We start from the raw sequence: 24,352 nt of genomic DNA, 5'->3' as shown, positions 1-24,352 counted from the left end.
AAAACAACCTTTTCGCGAATCCGGCGTTATATTGGCCCAGGTTGATAAAACAGTCCGATGAAAAGTGGTTAGAGCAAACTAACAGATGTTTGCCAACTCTTGCAGGAATGTTGCCATCAAATATGAACTCAATCCATCTCAAGCTTGTGTCTTCTGAAGCTGGAGTCACATGAAGACATTTGTGCTGATTTGTGCAGCCGAGCACTGAGCATCTTGGGTGTGGAATTCGATTCATGCTGCTTGTTAGCTTATCCAAGTGTTTCCAAGGCTTGCAAGAATTTAATGGCGGCCGGCCGGACTCCGATGGACTAAAAAAGTGGGTGGGTCGAGTGGTGGTTCGAGTGGTGGTGGGGGGCGTGTACTACATGGGCATTTTGATCTATTACGTATTAGTTTGTGGTAATCCCATTCGACGCCATCTAGAGTATAGTTTCTGATAGAGGAACCACAACAAATTGCGGGAGTTGTTTTTTTCCAGAGGTTTTGGGATGGTAGACATGCCAGATACCCAAATTAACTTGTAGAAGCACTACAAAAGTGGAATTTTCATAATATGTCCCCTTTAATGCTGTTTTTCAAATTGTCTTTGCCCATCAGGTTGAGTGTGTGGTTAAATTTGAGCCTTAAATCACTTAATCTACTTCCAGCTCACAAATTCTAATTTATAAACTTACCTTACAGATGGAGTTCATGTTAACATTTAAAATAAGTTATAACATATAAGGAACACAAACTCTCCAGCTTCATGTCCATCAAATGTAAAAGGCCTCGTTCTGCAGATGAGCGACTACCCACTTTACATACAGTCAGATAGCTTTGTCCGCTCTTAAGCTCAGACTCCTCAAGAAGATCCACAGATGGAATTGAGGGGTTGTGAGAAGATCAACTTCAGATAAAGGAATATAAAACTAAGTTCTGATATACAAATCCGATTTTATTTCTTGGAACCCTTTACTTATCTTTGTGTTTTGTAAAGTATTGAATAATTTGACCTCCATCCAAGAAGTTAAAAGGGTAAATTATATTTGAGGGAACTTTTCAAGTCAACAAGTCTTAAATCTGAGTCTGACAGAAGCTAAATGGTGTGGAACTACCAGTTTAATCTGAAAAAAAAATGTTTGTTAATCTAAGAAAAAGTTACTGTATATGTAAAATGGGCAGTGAAGTAAAAAGTGCAGTATTTTACTTTGAATAATGGAAAAGTACAAGAATGAAGTAGGACTCCCTGTTCAGACCTGGTATAACTACTGTCTTGAGTGTTCCAATCACAAGTGAACCACAAAATAGCAGTGCAATCTGGAACCACATAAACATTCACACCTTTATTTGTGCAGGCTCTGTGGTCCTCCACACACCATTTCCAAAACGGTCCAGACATTGCATCCAAATCGTTGTTCCGAATAACAACAGCTACAAACCTTATTCAATTAGCTTTAAAGCCTGAATGTCAATACTAAAACCTCAGTGAATGTTTCAGTGAAAAACCCCAAAGCCGAAGTGCCCGTGCCAACAAAATACAAAATATTTTCTTATCTCCAATGTGTGTTAACAGAAAAGCCCTGTTGGGTTTCACAGGTGAGTGAAGGTAAACACACAAGCACTAGTTCAACAAAGAATAAATCCTTGAGATTCAGTGACTCTAGTGACCCCAAACAGGATTAGTACTGACTCATTTTAATCATAATACTCAACCTGGTCCACATTGTATATTTAGAGTAAGTTGCAAAGCTGTCTGACTTCAATATTTTTCTCTTTTGCTTTTGTGTGTTTAGTTTGTTACCTAAATGGCAGTAACGTCCAGTGCAGATGTGAGGACCAGTACGTCTGGTCTTCTACGAACTGTGCTACATACGGAGCCTGTGATGAGATCTCTAATGACACTTGCAGCTGTATCAAAAGTATTCCATCCAATGGGCAGTACTGCCAGCAAAAGACAGGTGAACTTTAAATGCTTATTCTGTGCTTATTTAATATGCACTTTTACATTTTAACATCATCTTGATGTTTTTTAATCTGTATCAAAAACTAGCCATATTTTCGTTTTTGTTTCTTGGCAGAGTAGATGCCACTCGACGAAATCAGATCATTTGATCAAGAATCATGTTTACTTATGACCCATTTGATTAGAGCTTACATGTATTGTCTTTAACCATGAAGAAGCTAACTTAAGTTTCCCATGTCGCTCTGTTATCTTCTGTTGCTCCTCCAGTTGTTTATACATACCTCATATCTGTTGAGTTGAACATCTCAGATGTTGGACTAATAAATCCACTGAGGGGCATTCTGAGCAACATCAGTTACACCATAAGCATCAACCACATGCAAATCTCTGATGTCAACATTTCTACAGGTAGGAAAAACATCTGCACACACACTATTGTTGCAGTTGTTTCTATAAATGTCTTGCTCTGAATATAACTTTATTTGTTATGTACTTGTATAGCACTCATCTAAACAAGGTAACAAAGAATGAACGAAAATAAATGTTACTTAATTCAGTTAAATTTTAAGCACCAAATCAAAACATCCAGACTGTAAAATGTAAAGATGTAACCTGACAGTTTACACATGGTCACAACATGCTAAGCCCCTCATACCCACACTCTGTTCTTAAAAAAGTCTGATCTATGTATGTTCTATTGTTTGCAGTTTGCTCTCTGAGCAGCAATGGTTACCAGTGCAGATGTGAGGATCAGTATCGTTGGTCATGTGACCAGTGTTTCATGTATGGATCCTGTGACAACATCACCTCCAACACATGTGGATGCATCAATGCCATCTCTGCTGATGGACAGCATTGTCAGCCTGTTGACCAATACAGTAAGTAGCTCTATCAAAAAGTTTTATAAGACCAATGGTCAAATATATTCTTATTTTGACTACAGCCTTTTTAATGAGTAATTAATATTTGTTTCACATCTTTTTAATGTTAACATTATAATCTTGAATGTCTTACTTTTTTCTAGATGAACACAGATGCATATGGCTACAAATTAATTTAGTCTGTTGTTGCTTTTCTTTCTCTTTTTCCATAGACTTTACATTTTGTCCAGTTCTGACGACCACTCCATCAACAACAAGTAAGACTGAGGAAACAACAAAAATCAGAAACATAATATGTAAACCACAGCACAGATCATAACTGATTCACTTTTATTTTTTCTGTTTCTGCAGCTTCTCCAGTTGTCTATGAATATATTATCACAATTGAGCTGAACACCACAGATGTTACAGAGATAGACCGACTGAGAAACATCAGCTACCCAGTCAGCTTCAGCAACAACACACAAGTCTCTGGCATGAACATCTGTACAGGTGACAATTACACCTTAGTTACTTGTCTATTGTGAAAACATTCTTCCACTTTACTATGAATGTGGAGAAGTTACTACACCTTGAATTCATAGTTGTGCTTCCAATATCTCTTCAGCACAAAATAAAAGAACTTTAAAGTTTTAAAACTTATTAGATCCTTTATAAATCTCAAAATGTTTAGTTTAATAAGATCTATGATAAGGTAATGAGGACAAGAGCAGCCATCGTCATTCACTGCTATCAGTTTAAGGACATAGCAATTCTGGTATCAGTGTGTAGAATTTACAGACATCTAGTGGTGAAGTTGCATATTGCAGCTGAAAACACCCTGACCTCACCCTCCCCTTCCATACATGAGAGACAACCTGTGGTAGCCTTCAGTTGTCATAAAAACTCAAAAAAGGAGTTTAGTTTGTCCATCCAGGGCTACTGTAATAAACATGGCAGCCTCTGTAGAGAGGACCAGCTCCCAATGTAAATACATAATGTATTTAAGTATAAAAGGTTTATTCTAGGGTAAAAACCAACAACTGGTCAAATTTAGATGAAAACACAAGTGAAAACATCAATAGGATTAATTTGTATTTAATTTCTGCCATTAGATCCCTTTCACCTAAATCTTATGGACTGACCCATTAATATAAAAAGAACTAACTTCAAAATGCAGCAGCTTCTAATCATGAAAGTCTATGTTTTCAATCATCCATAATGTAATTGGCAGCTCCAAACATATGTTTTCTTTAGATTTAAACAACCTTATCTCATTCATGCTGTAGCTTTACCTGCGTTTACAGACGGGTCCTACCAGTACATGTGAACTCAGGGCAACGTGTATCTGTCAGGAATGTTCAGCATTATCTGATGAACTTGTGTGTGTACAATTTGATTTTAATTTTTGAGTATTTTTAAAATCTCAGTCCAGATATTTAAGATATTGGCAATTTAGAAATGAAAGCTTTTTCTCCATGTGTGCACTACTTACTTTTCTAAATCCTGTTAAATATATTGGATAAATGGTGCATTACACAAATGAGTACTGATTTATTTTGATTTGAAAGATTTATTTGAGTCATTTGTTTTCTAAAACTTTTAAATTCAAATTAGTTTCAAACTTGGCACCATTTCATATTGTCAATTTGTTCAAATAAATGCTATGTCTTGGAAATGTGTGAAATATTCACATTGTTTACATGATTTTCAACATATTTTCTGTCTCCAGTTTGCTCTCCAAGCAGCAGTGGTTACCAGTGCAGATGTGAGGATCAGTATCGTTGGTCATGTGACCAGTGTTTCATGTATGGATACTGTGACAACATCACCTCCGACAAATGTGGATGCATCAATGCCATCCCTGCTGATGGACAGCATTGTCAGCCTGTTGACAAACACAGTAAGCAGCTCTATGTCTTTATTTTTTTCAAGTATTACAAGATGAACACAGATGCTTATGGCTACATTTGAACTTATTCTGTTGTTGCTTTTCTTTCTCTTTTTCCATAGACTTGACATTTTGTCCAGTTCTGACGACCACTCCATCACCAACAAGTAAGACTGAGGAAACAACAAAAATCAAAAACATAATATGTAAACCACAGCACAGATCATAATTAATTCACGTTTCTTTTTTCTGTTTCTGCAGCTTCTCCAGTTGTCTATGAATATATTATCACAATTGAGCTGAACACCACAGATGTTACAGAGATAGACCGACTGAGAAACATCAGCTACCCAGTCAGCTTCAGCAACAACACACAAGTCTCTGGCATGAACATCTCTACAGGTGACAATTACACCTTAGTTACTGGTTTAGTTTGAACACATTCTTCCACTTTACAGGGAATGTGGAGAAGTTACTACACCTTGAATTCATAGTTGTTCTACCAAAATCTCTTCAGCTCAAAATAGAAGAACTTTAAAGTTTCAAAACTTATTTTATCCTTTAGTAATCTCAGAATTTGTCATGTAATAAGATCTATGATAAAGTAATGAGGACAAGAGCAGCCATTGTCATTCACTGCAATCACTTTTAGCACATGGCAATTCTGGTATTAGTGTGCAGAATTTACTCATATCTAGTAGTGAAGTAGCATATTGCGGCTGAAAACACCCTGACCTCACCCTCCCCATCCACACATTAGAGACAACCTGTGGTAGCCTTCATTTGTCATAAAAACTCAAAAGGAGTTTAGTTTGTCCATCCTCAGCTACTGTAAAAAACATGGCAGCCTCTGTAGAGAGGACCAGCTCCCAAAGTAAATACATAATGTATTTAAGTATAAAGGGTTTAGTCTAGGGTAAAAACCAACAACTGGTCAAATTTAGATGAAAACATAAGTGAAAACATCAATAGGATGAACTTGTATTTAATTTCTGCCATTAGATCCCTTTTACCTAAATCTTACGCACTGAACCTTTAATGTAAAGAGAACTAACTTCAAAATGCAGCAGCTTCTAATCATGAAAGTCTATGTTTTCCATCATCCATAATGTAATTGGCAGCTCCAAGCATATGTATTCTTTAGATTTAAACGACCTAATCTCATTCATGCTGTAGCTTTACCTGCGTTTACATACAGGTCCTACCAGTACATTTGAACTCATGGCGACGTGTATCTGTCAGGAATGTTCAGCATTATCTGATGAACTTGTGTGTGTACAATTTGATTTTAATTTTTGAGTAGTTTTAAAATCTCAATCCAGATATTTAAGATATTGGCAATTTAGAAATGGAAGCTTTTTCTCCATGTGTATACTACTAACTGATCTAAATCCTGTTAGATATATTGGATAAATGGTTACACAAATGAGTACTGATTTATTTTTATTTGTTAGGTTTATTTGAGTCATTTGTTTTCAAAATCTTTTAAATTCAAATTAGTTTCAAACTTGGCACCATGTAATTTTGTCAATTTGTTAAAATAAATACTACGTTTTGGAAATGTGTGAAATATTCACATTGTTTACATGATTTTCAACATATTTTCTGTCTGCAGTTTGCTCTCCAAGCAGCAGTGGTTACCAGTGCAGATGTGAGGATCAGTATCGTTGGTCATGTGACCAGTGTTTCATGTATGGATCCTGTGACAACATCACCTCCGACACATGTGGATGCATCAATGCCATCCCTGCTGATGGACAACATTGTCAGCCTGTTATCCAATACAGTAAGTAGCTCTATGTCTTTATTTTTTTCAAGTATTACAAGATGAACACAGATGCTTATGGCTACATTTGAACTTATTCTGTTGTTGCTTTTCTTTCTCTTTTTCCATAGACTTTACATTTTGTCCAGTTCTGACGACCACTCCATCACCAACAAGTAAGACTGAGGAAACAACAAAAATCAGAAACATAATATGTAAACCACAGCACAGATCATAATTGATTCACGTTTCTTTTTTCTGTTTCTGCAGCTTCTCCAGTTGTCTATGAATATATTATCACAATTGAGCTGAACACCACAGATGTTACAGAGATAGACCGACTGAGAAACATCAGCTACCCAGTCAGCCTCACCAACAACACACAAGTCTCTGGCATGAACATCTCTACAGGTGACAATTACACCTTAGTTACTTGTCTATTGTGAAAACATTCTTCCACTTTACTATGAATGTGGAGAAGTTACTACACCTTGAATTCATAGTTGTGCTTCCAATATCTCTTCAGCACAAAATAAAAGAACTTTAAAGTTTTAAAACTTATTAGATCCTTTATAAATCTCAAAATGTTTAGTTTAATAAGATCTATGATAAGGTAATGAGGACAAGAGCAGCCATCGTCATTCACTGCTATCAGTTTAAGGACATAGCAATTCTGGTATCAGTGTGTAGAATTTACAGACATCTAGTGGTGAAGTTGCATATTGCAGCTGAAAACACCCTGACCTCACCCTCCCCTTCCATACATGAGAGACAACCTGTGGTAGCCTTCAGTTGTCATAAAAACTCAAAAAGAAGTTTAGTTTGGCCATCCAGGGCTACTGTAAAAAACATGGCAGCCTCTGTAGAGAGGACCAGCTCCCAATGTAAATACATAATGTATTTAAGTATAAAGGGTTAATTCTAGGGTAAAAACCAACAACTGGTCAAATTTAGATGAAAACACAAGTGAAAACATCAATAGGATTAATTTGTATTTAATTTCTGCCATTAGATCCCTTTCACCTTAATCTTATGGACTGAACCTTTAATATAAAAAGAACTAACTTCAAAATGCTACAGCTTCTAATCATGAAAGTCTATGTTTTCAATCATCCACAATGTAATTGGCAGCTCCAAACATATGTTTTCTTTAGATTTAAACAACCTAATCTCATTCATGCTGTAGCTTTACCTGCGTTTACAGACGGGTCGTACCAGTACATGTGAACTCAGGGCAACGTGTATCTGTCAGGAATGTTCAGCATTATCTGATGAACTTGTGTGTGTACAATTTGATTTTAATTTTTGAGTATTTTTAAAATCTCAGTCCAGATATTTAAGATATTGGCAATTTAGAAATGGAAGCTTTTTCTCCATGTGTGCACTACTTACTTTTCTAAATCCTGTTAGATATATTGGATAAATGGTGCATTACACAAATGAGTACTGATTTATTTTGATTTGAAAGATTTATTTGAGTCATTTGTTTTCTAAATCTTTTAAATTCAAATTAGTTTCAAACTTGGCACCATTTCATATTGTCAATTTGTTCAAATAAATGCTAAGTCTTGGAAATGTGTGAAATATTCACATTGTTTACATGATTTTCAACATATTTTCTGTCTCCAGTTTGCTCTCCAAGCAGCAGTGGTTACCAGTGCAGATGTGAGGATCAGTATCGTTGGTCATGTGACCAGTGTTTCATGTATGGATCCTGTGACAACATCACCTCCGACACATGTGGATGCATCAATGCCATCCCTGCTGATGGACAGCATTGTCAGCCTGTTGACAAACACAGTAAGCAGCTCTATGTCTTTATTTTTTTCAAGTATTACAAGATGAACACAGATGCTTATGGCTACATTTGAACTTATTCTGTTGTTGCTTTTCTTTCTCTTTTTCCATAGACTTTACATTTTGTCCAGTTCTGACGACCACTCCATCACCAACAAGTAAGACTGAGGAAACAACAAAAATCAGATACATAATATGTAAACCACAGCACAGATCATAATTGATTCACGTTTCTTTTTTCTGTTTCTGCAGCTTCTCCAGTTGTCTATGAATATATTATCACAATTGAGCTGAACACCACAGATGTTACAGAGATAGACCGACTGAGAAACATCAGCTACCCAGTCAGCCTCACCAACAACACACAAGTCTCTGGCATGAACATCTCTACAGGTGACAATTACACCTTAGTTACTTGTCTATTGTGAAACATTCTACCGCTTTACTATGAATGTGGAGAAGTTACTACACCTTGAATTCATAGTTGTGCTTCCAATATCTCTTCAGCACAAAATAAAAGAACTTTATAGTTTTAAAACTTATTAGATATTTTATAAATCTAAAAATGTTTAATTTAATAAGATATATGATAAGGTAATGAGGACAAGAGCAGCCATCGTCATTCACTGCTATCAGTTTTAGGACATAACAATTCTGGTATCAGTGTGTAGAATTTACAGACATCTAGTGATGAAGTTGCATATTGCAGCTGAAAACCCCCTGACCTCACCCTCCCCTTCCATACATGAGACAACCTGTGGTAGCCTTCAGTTGTCATAACTCAAAAAGGAGTTTAGTTTGTCCATCCAGGGCTACTGTAAAAAACATGGCAGCCTCTGTAGAGAGGACCAGCTCCCAATGTAAATACATAATGTATTTAAGTATAAAGGGTTTATTCTAGGGTAAAAACCAACAACTGGTCAAATTTAGATGAAAACATAATTGAAAACATCATTAGGACTAATTTGTATTTAATTTCTGCCATTAGATCCCTTTCACCTAAATCTTACACACTGAACCTTTAATGTAAAGAGAACTAACTTCAAAATGCACCAGCTTCTAATCATGAAAGTCTATGTTTTCCAACATCCATTATGTAAGTGGCAGCTCCAAACATATGTTTTCTTTAGATTTAAACAACCTAATCTCATTCATGCTTTAGCTTTACCTGCGTTTACAGACGGGTCCTACAGTACATTTGAACTCAGGGGGAAGGGTATCTGTCAGGAATGTTCAGCATTATCTGATGACCTAGTGTGTGTCCAATTTGTTTTGAATTTTTGCATAGTTTGAAAATCTCAGTTCAGATATTTAAGATATTGGCAATTTAGAAGTGGAAGCTTTTTCTCCATGTGTACACTACTAACTGATCAAATCCTGTTAGATATAAAGGATAAATGGTGCATTACCCAAAGGGGCCCTATTTATTTTTTATTTGTACGATTTAGAACAAAGTCATTTGTTTTCTAAATCTTTTAAATCAATTTATACAGTCAATTTGTTTAAATAAATGCTACGACATGTGAATGTGTGAAATTGTCACATTTTTAACATTATTTTCAATATATTTTTTGTCTCCAGTTTGCTCTCCGAGCAGCAGTGGTTACCAGTGCAGATGTGAGGATCAGTATCGTTGGTCATGTGACCAGTGTTTCATGTATAGATCCTGTGACATCACCTCTAACACATGTGGATGCATCAATGCCATCCCTGCTGATGGACAGCATTGTCAGCCACTGACAGGTAAGAAGCTGGAAGTCGGTTTTAAAACTCTTCACGCCTCACTTACCTGTAACAGACCTGAATTTAATGTTTTCTATTTTCATACAGATGTCTTTACTTGTCCATCAACAACTCATCCAGTTGGTATGAACGACTTAATCATATTTCAGACTTGTGTTTGTGCTTAAAAACTTTTTCAATGCCACACCAAATTCGTAAAGGCCACAGTCACTTTCTCTTCCTCTCTCAGCCATGTTCACCACGATTCAGTCTGTGTGACAGTTTTTTTAATAATGTTCTTGTCATGTTTTTTCATTTTTCATCACTTCCTTGTTTTAGTAAAAACTACAACAGTTGCAACGACTAGGATTACTACAGCATTCTTAACACCAACCACCACAGCCATAACAGGTATGTATTACAATCAAGTGTTTGTGTGTTTGTGTGTGTGTGTGCTGGCGTATGTTTGAACACGATAGTCACTGCCATTCGATGTTGCATAAGCCTTGCTACCGCACCTGTCCCCTTTCCCCGGCGTACTCAGCAAGGTGCTGTCTGTGGCCCCTAATACACAACTAGGAGAAGCACTGAATAAAGTAACTGTGCACAGGACATCCAACAAAAGAGCAATCCACCAAGTTGCTGTGCAGACTGGTTAAATTAATTTGTCAGCGTCTCTGGGAGAGAATCCTACACTGAAACTGAAGTACTTTTGTCTTTTACTGTCAATAAGACACAGATTTATACTTTTTAGACACACCAACTGTTAATGTGACAGTCATGAACACCACTAAACCCACAACTACCCCAGCAACTGTAGTAACCAAAGTATTTAATAATCATTAGTAAGGCTCTTTTCAACATATGTATGCTTGAAAATGAAAAGAAAAACCATTCAGTTTTGACGTAATTTTAGATGTATGGTAAACATGCTGTGAAATGCTGTAAGTGATCTAGACTTAAATAACAGTTTCTGTTGTATTATTGGAAAATAGTCACTACGACAGTTTCAACAGCTGTAACAGTTAGTGTCCCACTGTGCTATAACAAGGGGGTCAGTCTTTGACTTCATGAAGTCGTCCACTAACTGGACGGTTGCTGTGCAATCCCTGGCTTATTCCGTATGCATTTAATCGTGTCCTTGAGCAAGACAATGAACCCCAATTTGGCCCCGTGTTGAATGTAGTGTGAAAGAAAAAACATATACTAGCGCTCTTTTAATGCATGTGTGAGTGGATAAAGCATTTACATATTTGTAAAATTATCTTTTCAGATTCAACACTTACAACACATATGAACACCACAACAGATGCAACAACACCTGTAACCAGTCAGTGCTTTCAAATAATCTCACAGTTTTTCAAAATGTCCTTAATATTTGTCTGTAATTTATCCTCATTTTATAGATTTTACCCTCACCAAAACAAGGTGTTTTTATTTGATATAAGAAAACCCTGATTAAAATCATACATTAATCTTTATGGTTTTCACCTAACATTTGTCTTAACCACTGTGAAATATACTTAATTGTACATTTCCCCCCAGATTCAACATCGGCTACAATACATGTTAACACCACAACAGTGGTAAAAAGTAAGTATTCAACAACTACCTGTTGCAACAACAAATGTTCAACCCAGTAATAGTACAGTGTTCCTTATAAAGTGAAGCTTGGTGAATGTATGGATGAACAATCATGGTAACAGTGGTCTCTATTAGTACATTCTGGTTAGTGTTCAATTTTTAGTTAGCATTTAATCTACGGCAATAACTTGGCTGAAACCTTACACTGTCAGGATTAAGGAGAGGAGTAGGACCCAGACGCAGAGTTTAAAACAAAAGCTATGTTTTTAATTTAACAAGTTCTTTAACAGACACAAAACAAAACATAAAAAATAACAGGGAGAAACAAAAACACAAGGAAGCTTACACAAGGGATTCAGAGGTGCAGAGGCTCAGGAGATCAGGACAGGACAGGACAGCACCATGGAACATCAACAAGAACAAACAATCCGACAAGGACAAAGGAAAGCACAGAGGCTTTTATACACACAGGGGAGGCAGGGGCAATTAAACACAGGTGTAACACATGAGGACTGGGGCAAACAATCACAGAGAGGAAGTGAAGACAGAAACAACACACAAGGAACAGAGACTACAAAATAAAACAGGAAACAGAAACACAGAGTGTGAAAACATGAAAACCATTTGAACATAAACAACAGAGATCTACCAGCTAAACAGAAAAACTTTTACAATTTAGACTGCAAAATCTTAACTGCACTACACTCAATAATCCATTCTACACCTATTGCTACAACAGCTATGAACACTACAACAGCTGCAACACCTGTGACAAGTGAGTGTTTGAGAAAAAGTGACTCTTCTTTGTTTGTTACAACACATTTGAATGCAACACATATAACTTCCCCCTCCACTGTCGATATGAGTACATTTTTAAAAGAATGGAGAGGCTAACTCTTGCACAGCTGTCAAATAGTCCTTTTTTTTCCCAGTTTAACACATAATTGTACAGATAATTATGAATTGATCAAACTCCACAGGTGCATCAAATTGAAGTGAAAACCATAGTTATAAAAATCCCAACATAATTTGTATTATCGCTTTAAAATTACAAATTATGTTAAAATAATGAGTCAGTCATTGGTAAAATTCAAAACAGTCAAAATGAAAAGTAGTGTGAAATATGTGCATAGTAATAACACTCACTGCTGTGTATTTATTTTCTGTGAAATGTCAGTACTGTACATTAAAGTCAGTTTTTGATAATGTCTTCTTAAATATATTTCCAGGTACTTATGCCACCAGCCAAAACACCACAATTAGCTTAGCAACATCAGACGTTCCACCCACAACCATTATAACAAATACTAGTAACACAGCTACTACTAATGTCCCCACCAAGACCCCCACCACAACTACGGCTGCTACCACGACCACTACCCCTACCAAGACCGCTACAACGATTATTACCAAAGCTACCCCAGCTAGCACCAAGACTACGATTGCTACCACTTACACTCCCAACCCCCCCACCACAACTATGGCTGCTAACTTGACCACGGCTACCAACACTGGTACGATTGCTACCACTAACACTACCCCCACCACAAATATGACCACTACCCCCACCCCGACTACGGCTGCAACCACGACCACTACCCCTCCTACAATTGTTACCATGGCAACCTCGACTACCATTGCTACCACTAAAGCTACCTCCAACCCCACCACAAGTATAGCTGCTACCACGAACACTACCCCTACCACGATTGTTACCACGGCTACCCCGGCTATCACTACGACTACGATTGCAACCACTAACACCACCACCACCCCAACCACAACTACAGCTGCTACCTTGACCACGGCTACTAACACGACAATGATTGCTACCACAACCACTACCCCCACCCCAACTACGGGTGCTACCACGACCATTACACCTACTACGATTGTTACCATGGCAACCCCGACTACAATTGCTACCACTAAAGCTACCTCCAACCCGTCCACAACTATAGCTGCTACCACGAACACTACCCCTACCACGATTGTTACCACGGCTACCCCGGCTATCACTACGACTACGATAGCAACTAGTAACACTATCAACCTCCCCCCCACAACTACGACTGCTACCCTGACTACGGCTACCAACACGACTATGATTGCTACAACTAACACTACCCTCACCCCAACTACGGCTGCTACCACGACCAATACCCCTACCACAACCGCTACTGCGATTGCTACCACGGCTACCCCCATGACAACTATTGCTATCACTAAAACTACCTCCACCACGATAACAACTAATGCTAATACCACAACCCCTAGCACGATTGTTACCACAGCTACCCCGGCTACCACCACAACTACGATTGCTACCACTATCACCACCACCACCCCAACCACAACTACAGCTGCTACCTTGACCACGGCTACCAACACGACTACTATTGCTACCACTAAAACTACGCCCACCCCGATCACAACTACTGCTGCTACCACAACCACTACCCCTACAACAACCGCTACTGTGATTGATACCATGGCTACCCAGACTACCACCACGACCACCACCGCAACCACAACTACAGGTGCTACCTTGACCACCACTACCAACACGACTACAGTTGCTTCAACTAACACTACCCCCACCACAACTACTGCTGTTACCAAGACAACTACCCCTCCTACGATTGTTACCACTACTACCCCGGCCACCACCTCGACTACAATTGCTACCTCTAACACTACCCCCACCCCTATTACAGCTGCTGCCACTAACACTACCCCCACCACAACTACTGCTGCTACCAAGACCACTACCCCTACCACGATTATTACCACGACTACCTCGGCTATCACCACGACTACGATTGCAACCAGTAACACTATCAACCCCCCCACCACAACTACGGCTGCTACCTTGACCACGGCTACCGACACGACTATGATTGCTACAACTAACACTACCCCCACCCCAACTATGACTGCTACCAAGACCAATACCCCTACTACAACCGCTAATGTGATTGCTACCACGGCTACCCCCATAACTACGGTTGCTACCACTAACACTACCACCACCCCGACGACAACTACGGCTGCTACCTTGACCACAGCTACCAACAGGACTACGATTGCTTCCACTAAAACTACCCCCAACCCCATCACAACTACGACTGATACCACGGCTACATCCACGACTACGATTGCCACCACTGACACTACCACCCCCCCCACTACAACTACGGCTGCTACCTTGACCTCCGCTACCAACACGACTACGATTGCTACCACTGACACTAACACAAACCCCAACTCCACCACAACTACGGTTGCTTCCACTAACACTACCCCCACCACCATTACAGCTGCTGCCACTACCACTACCGCTACTACGATTGTTACCACGGCTACCCCGGCTACCACCACGACTACGATTGCTACCACTTACACTACCACCACCCCAACCACAACTACAGCTGCTACCTTGACCACGGCTACCAACACGACTATGATTGCGACAACTAACACTACCCCCACCCCCGCCACAACTACGGCTGCTACCTTGACCACGGACACCAACATGACCATGATTGCTACAACTAACACTACCCCCAAATCCACCACAACTACAGCTGCTACGAAGACCACTACCCCTACCACGATTGTTACCACGGCTACCACCACGACTACGATTGCTACCACTAACACTACCAACCCCCCCACTACAACTACCGCTGCTACCTTGACCCCCGCTACAAACACGACTACGTTTGCTACCACTAACACTACCCCCAAATCCACCACAACTACGGCTGCTACCACAACCACTACCCCCACTACGATTGTTACCACGGCTACCCCGGCCACCACCACGACTACAATTGCTACCACTAACACTACCAACCCCCTGACCATAACTACAGATGCTACCTTGACCACGGCTACCAACAAGACTACGATTGCTACCACTGACACTAACACTACCCCCAACTCCACCACAACTACGGCTGCTACCAAGACCACTACCCCTACCACGACCACTACTACGATTGCTACAACGGCCAGCACGGCTACCACCAGGACTACGATTGCTACCACTAACACTACCCCCACCCCCATTACAGCTGCTGCCACAACCACTACTCTTACCACGACCGCTACTACGATTGTTACCACGGCTACCCCTGCTACCTCCACGACTACGATTGCTACCACTAACACTACCACCACCCCAACCACAACAACGGCTGCTACCTTGACGACGACTACCAACACGACTATGATTGCGACAACTAACACTACCCCGACCCCTGCCACAACTACGGATGCTACCTTGACCTCGGCTACCAACACGACCATGATTGCTACAACTAACACTACCCCCAAATCCACCACAACTACAGCTGCTACAAAGACCACTACCACGATTGTTACCACGGCTACCCCGGCTACCACCACGACTACGACTGCTACCACTAACACTACAGACCCCCCCACTACCAATACTTCTTTTACCTTGACCTCCGCTACCAACGCGACTACGTTTGCTACCACTAACACTACCCTCAAATCCACCACAACTACGGCTGCTACCACAACCACTTCCCCCACTACAAATGTTACCACGGCTACCAAGGCCACCACCACGACTACAATTGCTACCACTAACACTACAAACCCCATGACCACAACTACAGATGCTACCTTGACCACGGCTACCAACACCACTACAATTGCTACCACTCACACTACCCCCAACCCCACCAAAACTAAGGCTGCTACCTTGACCACGGCTACCAACGCGACTATGATTGCTACAACTAACACTACCCCCACCACAACTACGACTGCTACCAAGACCACTACCCCTACCACAACCGCTAATGCGATTGCTACAACGGCCGCCCCCATGAATACGGCTGCTACCACTAACACTACCACCACCCCGACGACAACTACGGCTACTACCTTGACCACGGCTACCAACACCACTACGATTGCTACCAATAAAACTACCCCCAACCCCATCACAACTACGACTGATTCCACGGCTACCCCGGCTACAACCACGACTACGATTGCTACCACTGCCATTAACACTACCCCCACCTCCACCACAACTACGGCTGCTACCAAGACCACTACCCCTACCACGACCACTACTACGATTGCTACAACGGCCACCACGGCTACCACCAGGACTACGATTGCTACCACTAACACTACCCCCACCCCCATTACAGCTGCTGCCACGACTACTACCCCTACCACGACCGCTACTACGATTGTTACCACGGCTACCCCGGCTACCACCACGACTACGATTGCTACCACTAACAGTACCACCATCCCAACCACAACTACGGCTGCGATCTTGACGACAGCTACCAACACGACTATGATTGCTACAACTAACACTACCCCCACCCCCGCCACAACTACGGCTGCTACCACGACCGCTACTACGATTGCTACCACCATGACTACGATTGCTATCACTACCCCCACCACTACCACCAGTGCACCAACGACAGCTAATAACCAAACAGGTATTGTTTTACTGAGAAAAACGTGGCATATTCTGTACATGCTCTTTTATTAAATTGACAAAGGGCCAGTTGTCACTCGCTGCAGAAAATAAATTGTAATAAAGGATATGAGTAATTTTGAGATAAACAGCTGTATGATACTGTACCACCTCGTTCTAGAACAACCAACATATTTTAATAAGGTTCCTGTGTTTTTCCGTGTCTTTGTATTACAATAATTGAATGTTAATCATAACTTTGCTCATGTTTTTCGTCTACTTTTTTACAGAAACAGTTTTCAATATGGAAATGGTAATGAGATTAGACATGGATTACACATCAGAATTAAGTGACACATCAAGTACCGTGTACAAAGATTTGAAGTCAAAGATCGATCCAGTGGTAAGTGTACTGTTAATACTATTCAATTTTAACTTGCATCTCCAGTTCATATGTTATCACTAACCCTGTCTCTCCCACAGATAGTTGAGCAGTTTAAAGGAATACCAGGATATAGAGGAGGTTTTGTGACAGTATTCAGGTACAGTGTGGGAATTCAGGCATTAACAAAAATTGGGAAGCCGTAGTTAAAGCCCATTCCACATTCAATTTTATTCGTAAAGCGCCAAATCTTAATATACATTATCTTGAGGCATTTACAGAGAAAGTCAAGACCTTAAAATGTATAGATAAACCCAACAGCTCCACATCACAACTTTGCTTCTCTGTGTTTACAGCAAAGGAAGCATTATTACAAAATTTGTTGTACAGACGACACAAGTGGACTTTGATAAAATCTTGGTCGAAAATCAAAAACTCCCTGAAGCAATAAAAAATAGTGGGATTGCTCCTGTCATTGGCGCAGTTTCTGCATTTTACCAAAGTAAGTATGAAAAATGAGTAGTAGTAGTTTACTACTTTTATTTAACTTAGATGAATTTGACTGTTCAACTCTGTTTTATCCAAAGGTTCAACTTCGATCAGCATTCCAGAGCTCACTTACACTGGTGCCAGCCTGTCCCTGAAGTGTGAGCCTCCAGAAAGCTTTAGCGTGGGACTAATTTCCAGTTCCAGATGGACATTTAATGGACGGGAAATTAAACATGGTGGAAGGTTTAATATAATCACTACCAATTCTATGTCTATGCTTGAAGTTAAAGACGTCATTCCTGGTGATAGTGGTAAGTCAGAGCTTGCTGAATGTGTTAACTAATAAGGAATCAATTAACATGAACTCTTCACAACTTAATGAAACAAGACGTTCTCAGACTTGAACTCCGGAGGTAGCCACACAAAGGTGTACGGATTTTCTTCCGGAGTTTGCCCTTCAAGGCCGGATATAATGTATTATTAAAAGATCAACTTGTTGTTGATACAATATTAGAAATTATACAAATTGTTATCGCTACTACTGCATCATTGATCAAATTTGTTGGTAAAGTTAGGCCAATCCCACCCAGCATGCTCTCATCTTGATTGACATGCAGTATTACCATTTAGAATTGTCTTTATTTTATTGTTTTACTAATGCATTCAGTGATATCTACTTCTCTTGATCACAGGACCTTACAGTTGTACTCTGAGCAAAAACGACCTGGAATTCCAGCAAAAAGGATTTGTAACGGAAAGCAAAATCAAAGAAGCTCCTGTAGTGCGTCTCAAGAGTGAATTTCATGTAAAATGCTTAACAGGAAAGATACAACCACTCAAGTGTTGTGTGCAACGTCCCTACAAAATCAAGTGGTTTCAAGGCAAAGACCCATTGAGCTCAGGTAAGGACTGTTTTTTGGAAACTCCTCATTCTGATCATGCTATGAATTCTTAGAAATATATTAAAAGTTTATCTCCTCAACAACACTTTAATTTTTAGTTCCTATTACCGATGAAGACACCAACTGCATCAAGCATGATTACAAATTAGAAAGCTGCAGCGGATCAGGGGAAGATCAAGTCATTTTTACATGCAGGGTAGAAAACCCATCAAGTTATGAAATGAAATCGACAATGACGATCTTCAAAGAGAGTAAGATCAACTTTTAAAGTGTAACTACACAATTTGTTTGCTGTTTTTTCTGTCCTATTCATTAATCGTTTATTGAACTCTATCAGATTTCAGATGCAATGACGCTCAGTATGGGACCGGCCGAGTAGGAGACCGATCAAGCATTGAGTGTGATATAGGTCAAGTAGGGAAAAGGCTGGCGGAATGTCAGGAAACGGGCGAGTGGAAACTGGTCGTAGACACCTGCATTGTTATAGAAATCAATGAATTACTGATTGAGTCACAGGTAGGTGAGCTACTGATCCATCAAACTGCTTTCTATTTGCTGATCGATACCGATTTATTGTTTAGGGGCTGCAGAGCTCAATTCGATTCACAGGATGCAGGTTGTTTTTGGTTAACTTAGTCAAGTTCCAACATCTTACTTTAGTGATCAACACCCCTCTCAACCGAATGTGTCATTTTACCGTTTCCTTAAGACAGTCTTTGAACACCCAAACTTATCTCTTGATATTTAGAAAATGTGATGATGGATTAATGCTGTATGTAGGGCTGCCACAATATTTACTATATAGACTTATCGTACGATATATATAAACATGATGTATAAAATTTTGCTGACCTTGATAAAGTGATTGCGTTTACCTGTGAGTTCTTTTAAGAATGTCACCAACATTTAGCTAGTTGCAGCTTCTCTCATCTGTGTGTCTGTCAGTGTCTGGGAGTGAGGTGGAGTTACAACTCACTCACATGCCCCAAACTGGTCCCGCCCACACTCACTCATGCAGAGCAAAACAGAGGGTGAACCAGAAATGAGATGAAGTGAAAAAAAATGGGTTTAATGCTTCATTAGAGAGGAAAGCCCTTCAACGAGAACAAGGGGACCTGTACAATTTGTTTAAGAACAGTGGTAACAAAAATTGGGAAGACGGGGTTTCCACTAAGTTTATTATTACCGCCGCTGTTTCAGGATTACACGAACAGTAATAACCAAAACCTGATTGATCTTTGTGTTTGGTTTGATTCGGTCACACACTAATACACCCATACACACACACACACACACATACACAATCCGAGAGGAAACACTGGAATACAAGCCTAATGCAAATCAAACTTTAATGCTCATCAAAAGCATAACCTTCCCATCCTGTTTACCGAGCTATTACCGATGTATCCTCTGCCAATACTTATTCAACAGCACATTTTGTGAACAGAGCCAGAGAGTCCATTTTATTTAATTTTTGGGTTGTATGTCGTTTATTTTATTTATGTTTTATTTAATTGGAGATTTTCATGTTTTTGATTCCAATTAAAATGTCTGACCGAATATTCTTTTAAAATATGTACTTGTATCTTATGCTGTTTCATTATCATTGTATCAGTGGTAAAATGTAATCTAAATGATGACAATACTTTCGTTTTTTGCAATAGTTTCTTGGACATATTGTATGGGACTGTTTGTCCACATCAAAAATATTTATCCCTGCAAATTCACACGTTTAAAAAATGTTTGCGTCAAAATCTTTAGCAGTTTTTATTTCTTTCAGACTTTGGTTGTGGAGGGAGTGCCAGAATTTGTAGGGAATCTAAGTAAAGCTGTCCAGAAAGAAAGACAGGACATTGAAAATTCAACTGCAACCATATCAGCCATCGTTGACATCCTAAACACTCTTGCAAATGTTTCAACTACTGTTGATGAAACCATAATGCAGGTAATTTAACCTTACACTTTGTATTCTTTTAGTAAATGTGTATTATTTAAGCTAATGCACTGTTTGACATTTTGACGGGGGTGGACTTTCACAGAGACCTGTCTTCTGATCTACAGAATATCCTAGAGACTATTGATGTCATCATAGGTGAAGAATCAAGAGAGTCTTGGGTCATTTTGAATGCAAATGAAACCAGCAATTCCAGCTCGAAATTATTGGGTTCGTTGGAGAGCCTCTCCAGTGATTTGGACGGAGAGTTTTCCGTGAGGACTCCAAGGATCCTGCTAAACAGAACAAAGTTTGATGACACCTTCATGGCAGACCTGAACTCCAGCATCGTCCTAAACATTACACAAAACAGCATGAGCAATGTTTTTATTACCACCATCCTCCTCTCAACCCTTAATATTGTTATGCCGACCCGAAACTCAACCTTTAACGTCAGCCCCTTCAATACCACCAGTAATGAAACTGCCAGTGATAATGCCATCAATGCAGCCGTGTTGCTTGTCAAAATAAATGCCACAGTTCAGAATGTCCTTCTGAGCTACGACAAGCTGAACAGCTCCTTGACAATGAACCCGCAGTGCGTCTTCTGGAACTTCACACTTTTTGATAATATTGGTGCTTGGGATGATGAGGGATGTAAGTTTGTTTCCAACATAAACAACATAGTAACCTGCAGCTGTAACCACCTCACCTCCTTCTCAATTCTGATGGCAACGGACATCCCTCCATCTCTAAGAAAAGCCTTGGATATAATCACTTATGTTGGAGTTGGAATATCTCTGGCAAGCTTGGTTATATGTCTAGTTATTGAAGGGTATGTTTGGAAAGCCATTACCAGGAATAGCACTGCCTTCATGCGTCACGTTTCCATCGTAAATACAGCCCTGTCTCTGTTGATCGCTGATATCTGTTTCATCATTGGTGCCTCTATAGCAAACAATCCCCTTGAAAACCCAGGGGGGAACTACGAACTTCCTCTTGGACCATGCAGCACTGCAACATTTTTTATGCATTTTTTCTACCTTGCTCTATTCTTTTGGATGCTCGTGTCAGGCCTTTTGCTCTTTTACAGGACGGTCATGGTCTTCTCGTACATGTCCAAGTCAATCATGTTGGCCATTGGTTTCTGTTTAGGATACGGCTGTCCTCTGATTATAGCTGTTATTACTGTTGCTGTCACAGCACCGGGGAATGGATACATCAGGAAATCCGAGGCTTGTTGGCTGAACTGGTTTGAGGCAAAAGCCCTCCTGGCCATGGTGATACCAGCCTTGACCATAGTTTTCATCAATATTTTAATTGTAATTTGGGTCTTATACAAAATGCTGAAAAGAGGTGTGGGAGACGCTGCACAATCAGATGAAAAACACACGCTGGTGGTCATAACAAGGTGTCTGGTCATTTTGACTCCTTTATTTGGATTGACCTGGGGTCTGGCTGTGGGAACCATGGTATCATCAACAAATGAAACAATCCATATTGCCTTTGCATTCTTCAATTCACTACAGGTATTTACAACCATTGAATTTCAAGACATTGCTTTTGTGTTCTTTCATTCTGATGATTATGAAATTTGAATCTCTGATTTTCCTCAGGGTTTCTTCATTTTATTGTTTGGGGTACTTCTCGATTCAAAGGTATGTCGATTTTGGAATAGCCAATAATAGATCCTAGCATGTGTACACAGGAGGTAGCATTAGCAGCATCTTAGCAAAGAAAAGCACCTTTTGGTAATGTGTGATTTTTGAATTTGAATCCTATAACAAGCCTCTATGTTGCATTTGTGCGTGTATAACAAGTTCATCAAATTAAGGGCATTGTGCCGCAGGTTGTTTTAAAATAAAGCTGTTCAGTAACAAAAAAGCAAAGCACCTCCTGTGTACACATACCATTATTCACAGAAGATCTATACCACTCTATCTTCAATTCTATACTTTCTCTGGGTGAACAATAAGCATCTTCAATGTTAAATGCCACTAAATTATACACACTAATTTAAGCCTTTAAGACAAAATATGGAGTTACAGGCAGGGGGCATTTAAATAAGCTTTGGGAATATGGCGGTGTTCACCATCGAAATTCAACACTCCATTTATCAGCACCTCGATACATCATCAACAACAATGACAGGTTGTAATTATAAATCGTTTCATGCACTCACAATTTGTTCTGCACATACATGGGAGTATTATCCATCCTTTCAGTATACTGTTGGCAAGTTAAAAATCTCAAACTGCTCTTGAAGGGAAAGTTCACCCAAAAAGGAGATTTCAATCCTTATCTACTCACCACTATGACTGTGGAGGGGTGTCAGGGCTACATCCTTGTACCCAAATCGAATAGAATTGAAGTATGCCTCCATACTGCTCTTGTGGTGTCATCCAAGTGTCTGTAAAACCTGACATTCAAATTTGACCCGATTAGCGTCATTTACACTAGGTTTTTAGCCTTAATGTCTTCTGTTATCCTCCTCTGGAGCCACGTTCATGCATGGATCACATGAAGACATAACAGCTTAAACCACAGTGTAAATTACCTTGTTGTGATTCCAATCTTTGGGTGAACTATCACTTTAAGTACTAGCATAACTGATTCCTAATACTGTTCATTTTGACATTGCCATCGTTTTGATTTTGCCTGCAGACGCGATCTATCCTCGGAAGGAAATCACCTCGAACAAGCACTGGCTCTAATTCTACGAGGGTAAGTGTTTATTTTTTCGTTTTTATGAAATGCTTAGAATGTTTTCAGGTTTTCAATGCATCCCAAATGTTGTTGAATCTACAGACGTGATATGCTCCAGAAGATATGGCATTTCCTCCTTGAGTGGAAACAATTTTATAGGCAGACTACTTGGAAGAAGATGTAAGTTTTTTCAAATTAAGCAGCTTTCCTGTTTATTTGAATGTGTTGTCTTATCAACAATGTGTATGTCTTTCAGATGTCTACCACGTTTCACAAGCTACAAACCCAAACAGAAGTGTTGCAGCGGAGTCATTTACACAGTAAAATTGGCTGAGTAAATTGTACTAGAATTTAATAAAACTCTAAAAAAGACAACATTTGGTCCCAGTCTAAATGGAGTAAAATTTACTCTTATGACATAGTTAAACTTTCAGAGTTAAATTTACTCTATTTAGTGCAAGAATTTTACTCTACATGATGATAATTCACTCCATTTAGCATAAAATAAAAACAACTCTACCCTAGTTTTACTCTGTATAGAAAAGAATTTTACTCAATACAGAAATCAAAATTATAAATTGTACATAATTTTACTCCAAATAGAATTTATTATGAAGTGAATGTTACTCTAAAGAGTTTAACTTTATATGAATAGAACAGAATTTTACTCGCTATATAACTTTTTACACTCAGTCATTATACACTGCAAAGTTTTTAAAAAGGTGAAATAAATAGATCAGAACCCAATACCTTAACTGACACCTTTACTTTATTAAGTGTTCACAGGAAACAGTATGGCACAATATAAAAACTGGAGTCATTATGACTGTAAGACACCTGTAAATCGAATGCTTTGTGACAGAAAAGATCGTTGAAAAACACAATATGAGGTCCGTC

General features: G+C 39.5%; 1 protein-coding gene across 1 annotated transcript; it reads left to right on the top strand.

Moving 5' to 3' along the window:
* The first annotated feature begins 1,538 nt into the window (after nt 1-1,538).
* Nucleotides 1,539-23,620, top strand: LOC133024120 (adhesion G protein-coupled receptor F5-like). Its single transcript, XM_061091092.1, has 28 exons — nt 1,539-1,575; nt 1,773-1,937; nt 2,650-2,820; nt 3,184-3,315; nt 4,535-4,705; nt 4,816-4,860; nt 4,964-5,095; nt 6,309-6,479; nt 6,590-6,634; nt 6,729-6,869; nt 8,088-8,258; nt 8,369-8,441; nt 13,899-14,040; nt 15,160-15,252; nt 15,535-15,762; nt 16,654-16,901; nt 17,341-17,446; nt 17,527-17,585; nt 17,782-17,927; nt 18,013-18,225; nt 18,607-18,816; nt 18,915-19,067; nt 19,154-19,332; nt 20,597-20,761; nt 20,878-22,278; nt 22,366-22,407; nt 23,414-23,473; nt 23,558-23,620. The coding sequence occupies exons 1-28, from the start codon at nt 1,539-1,541 to the stop codon at nt 23,561-23,563; spliced, it is 4,905 nt and encodes a 1,634-aa protein (XP_060947075.1). The 3' UTR covers nt 23,564-23,620.
* The last annotated feature ends 732 nt before the right edge of the window (nt 23,621-24,352 follow it).

Source organism: Limanda limanda, chromosome 18 (assembly GCF_963576545.1).
Source record: "Limanda limanda chromosome 18, fLimLim1.1, whole genome shotgun sequence".
Taxonomy (NCBI): Eukaryota; Metazoa; Chordata; class Actinopteri; order Pleuronectiformes; family Pleuronectidae; genus Limanda; species Limanda limanda.
The sequence above is the reverse complement of the archived record's forward strand: the minus strand, read 5'-3'. Positions and strand labels throughout refer to the sequence as shown.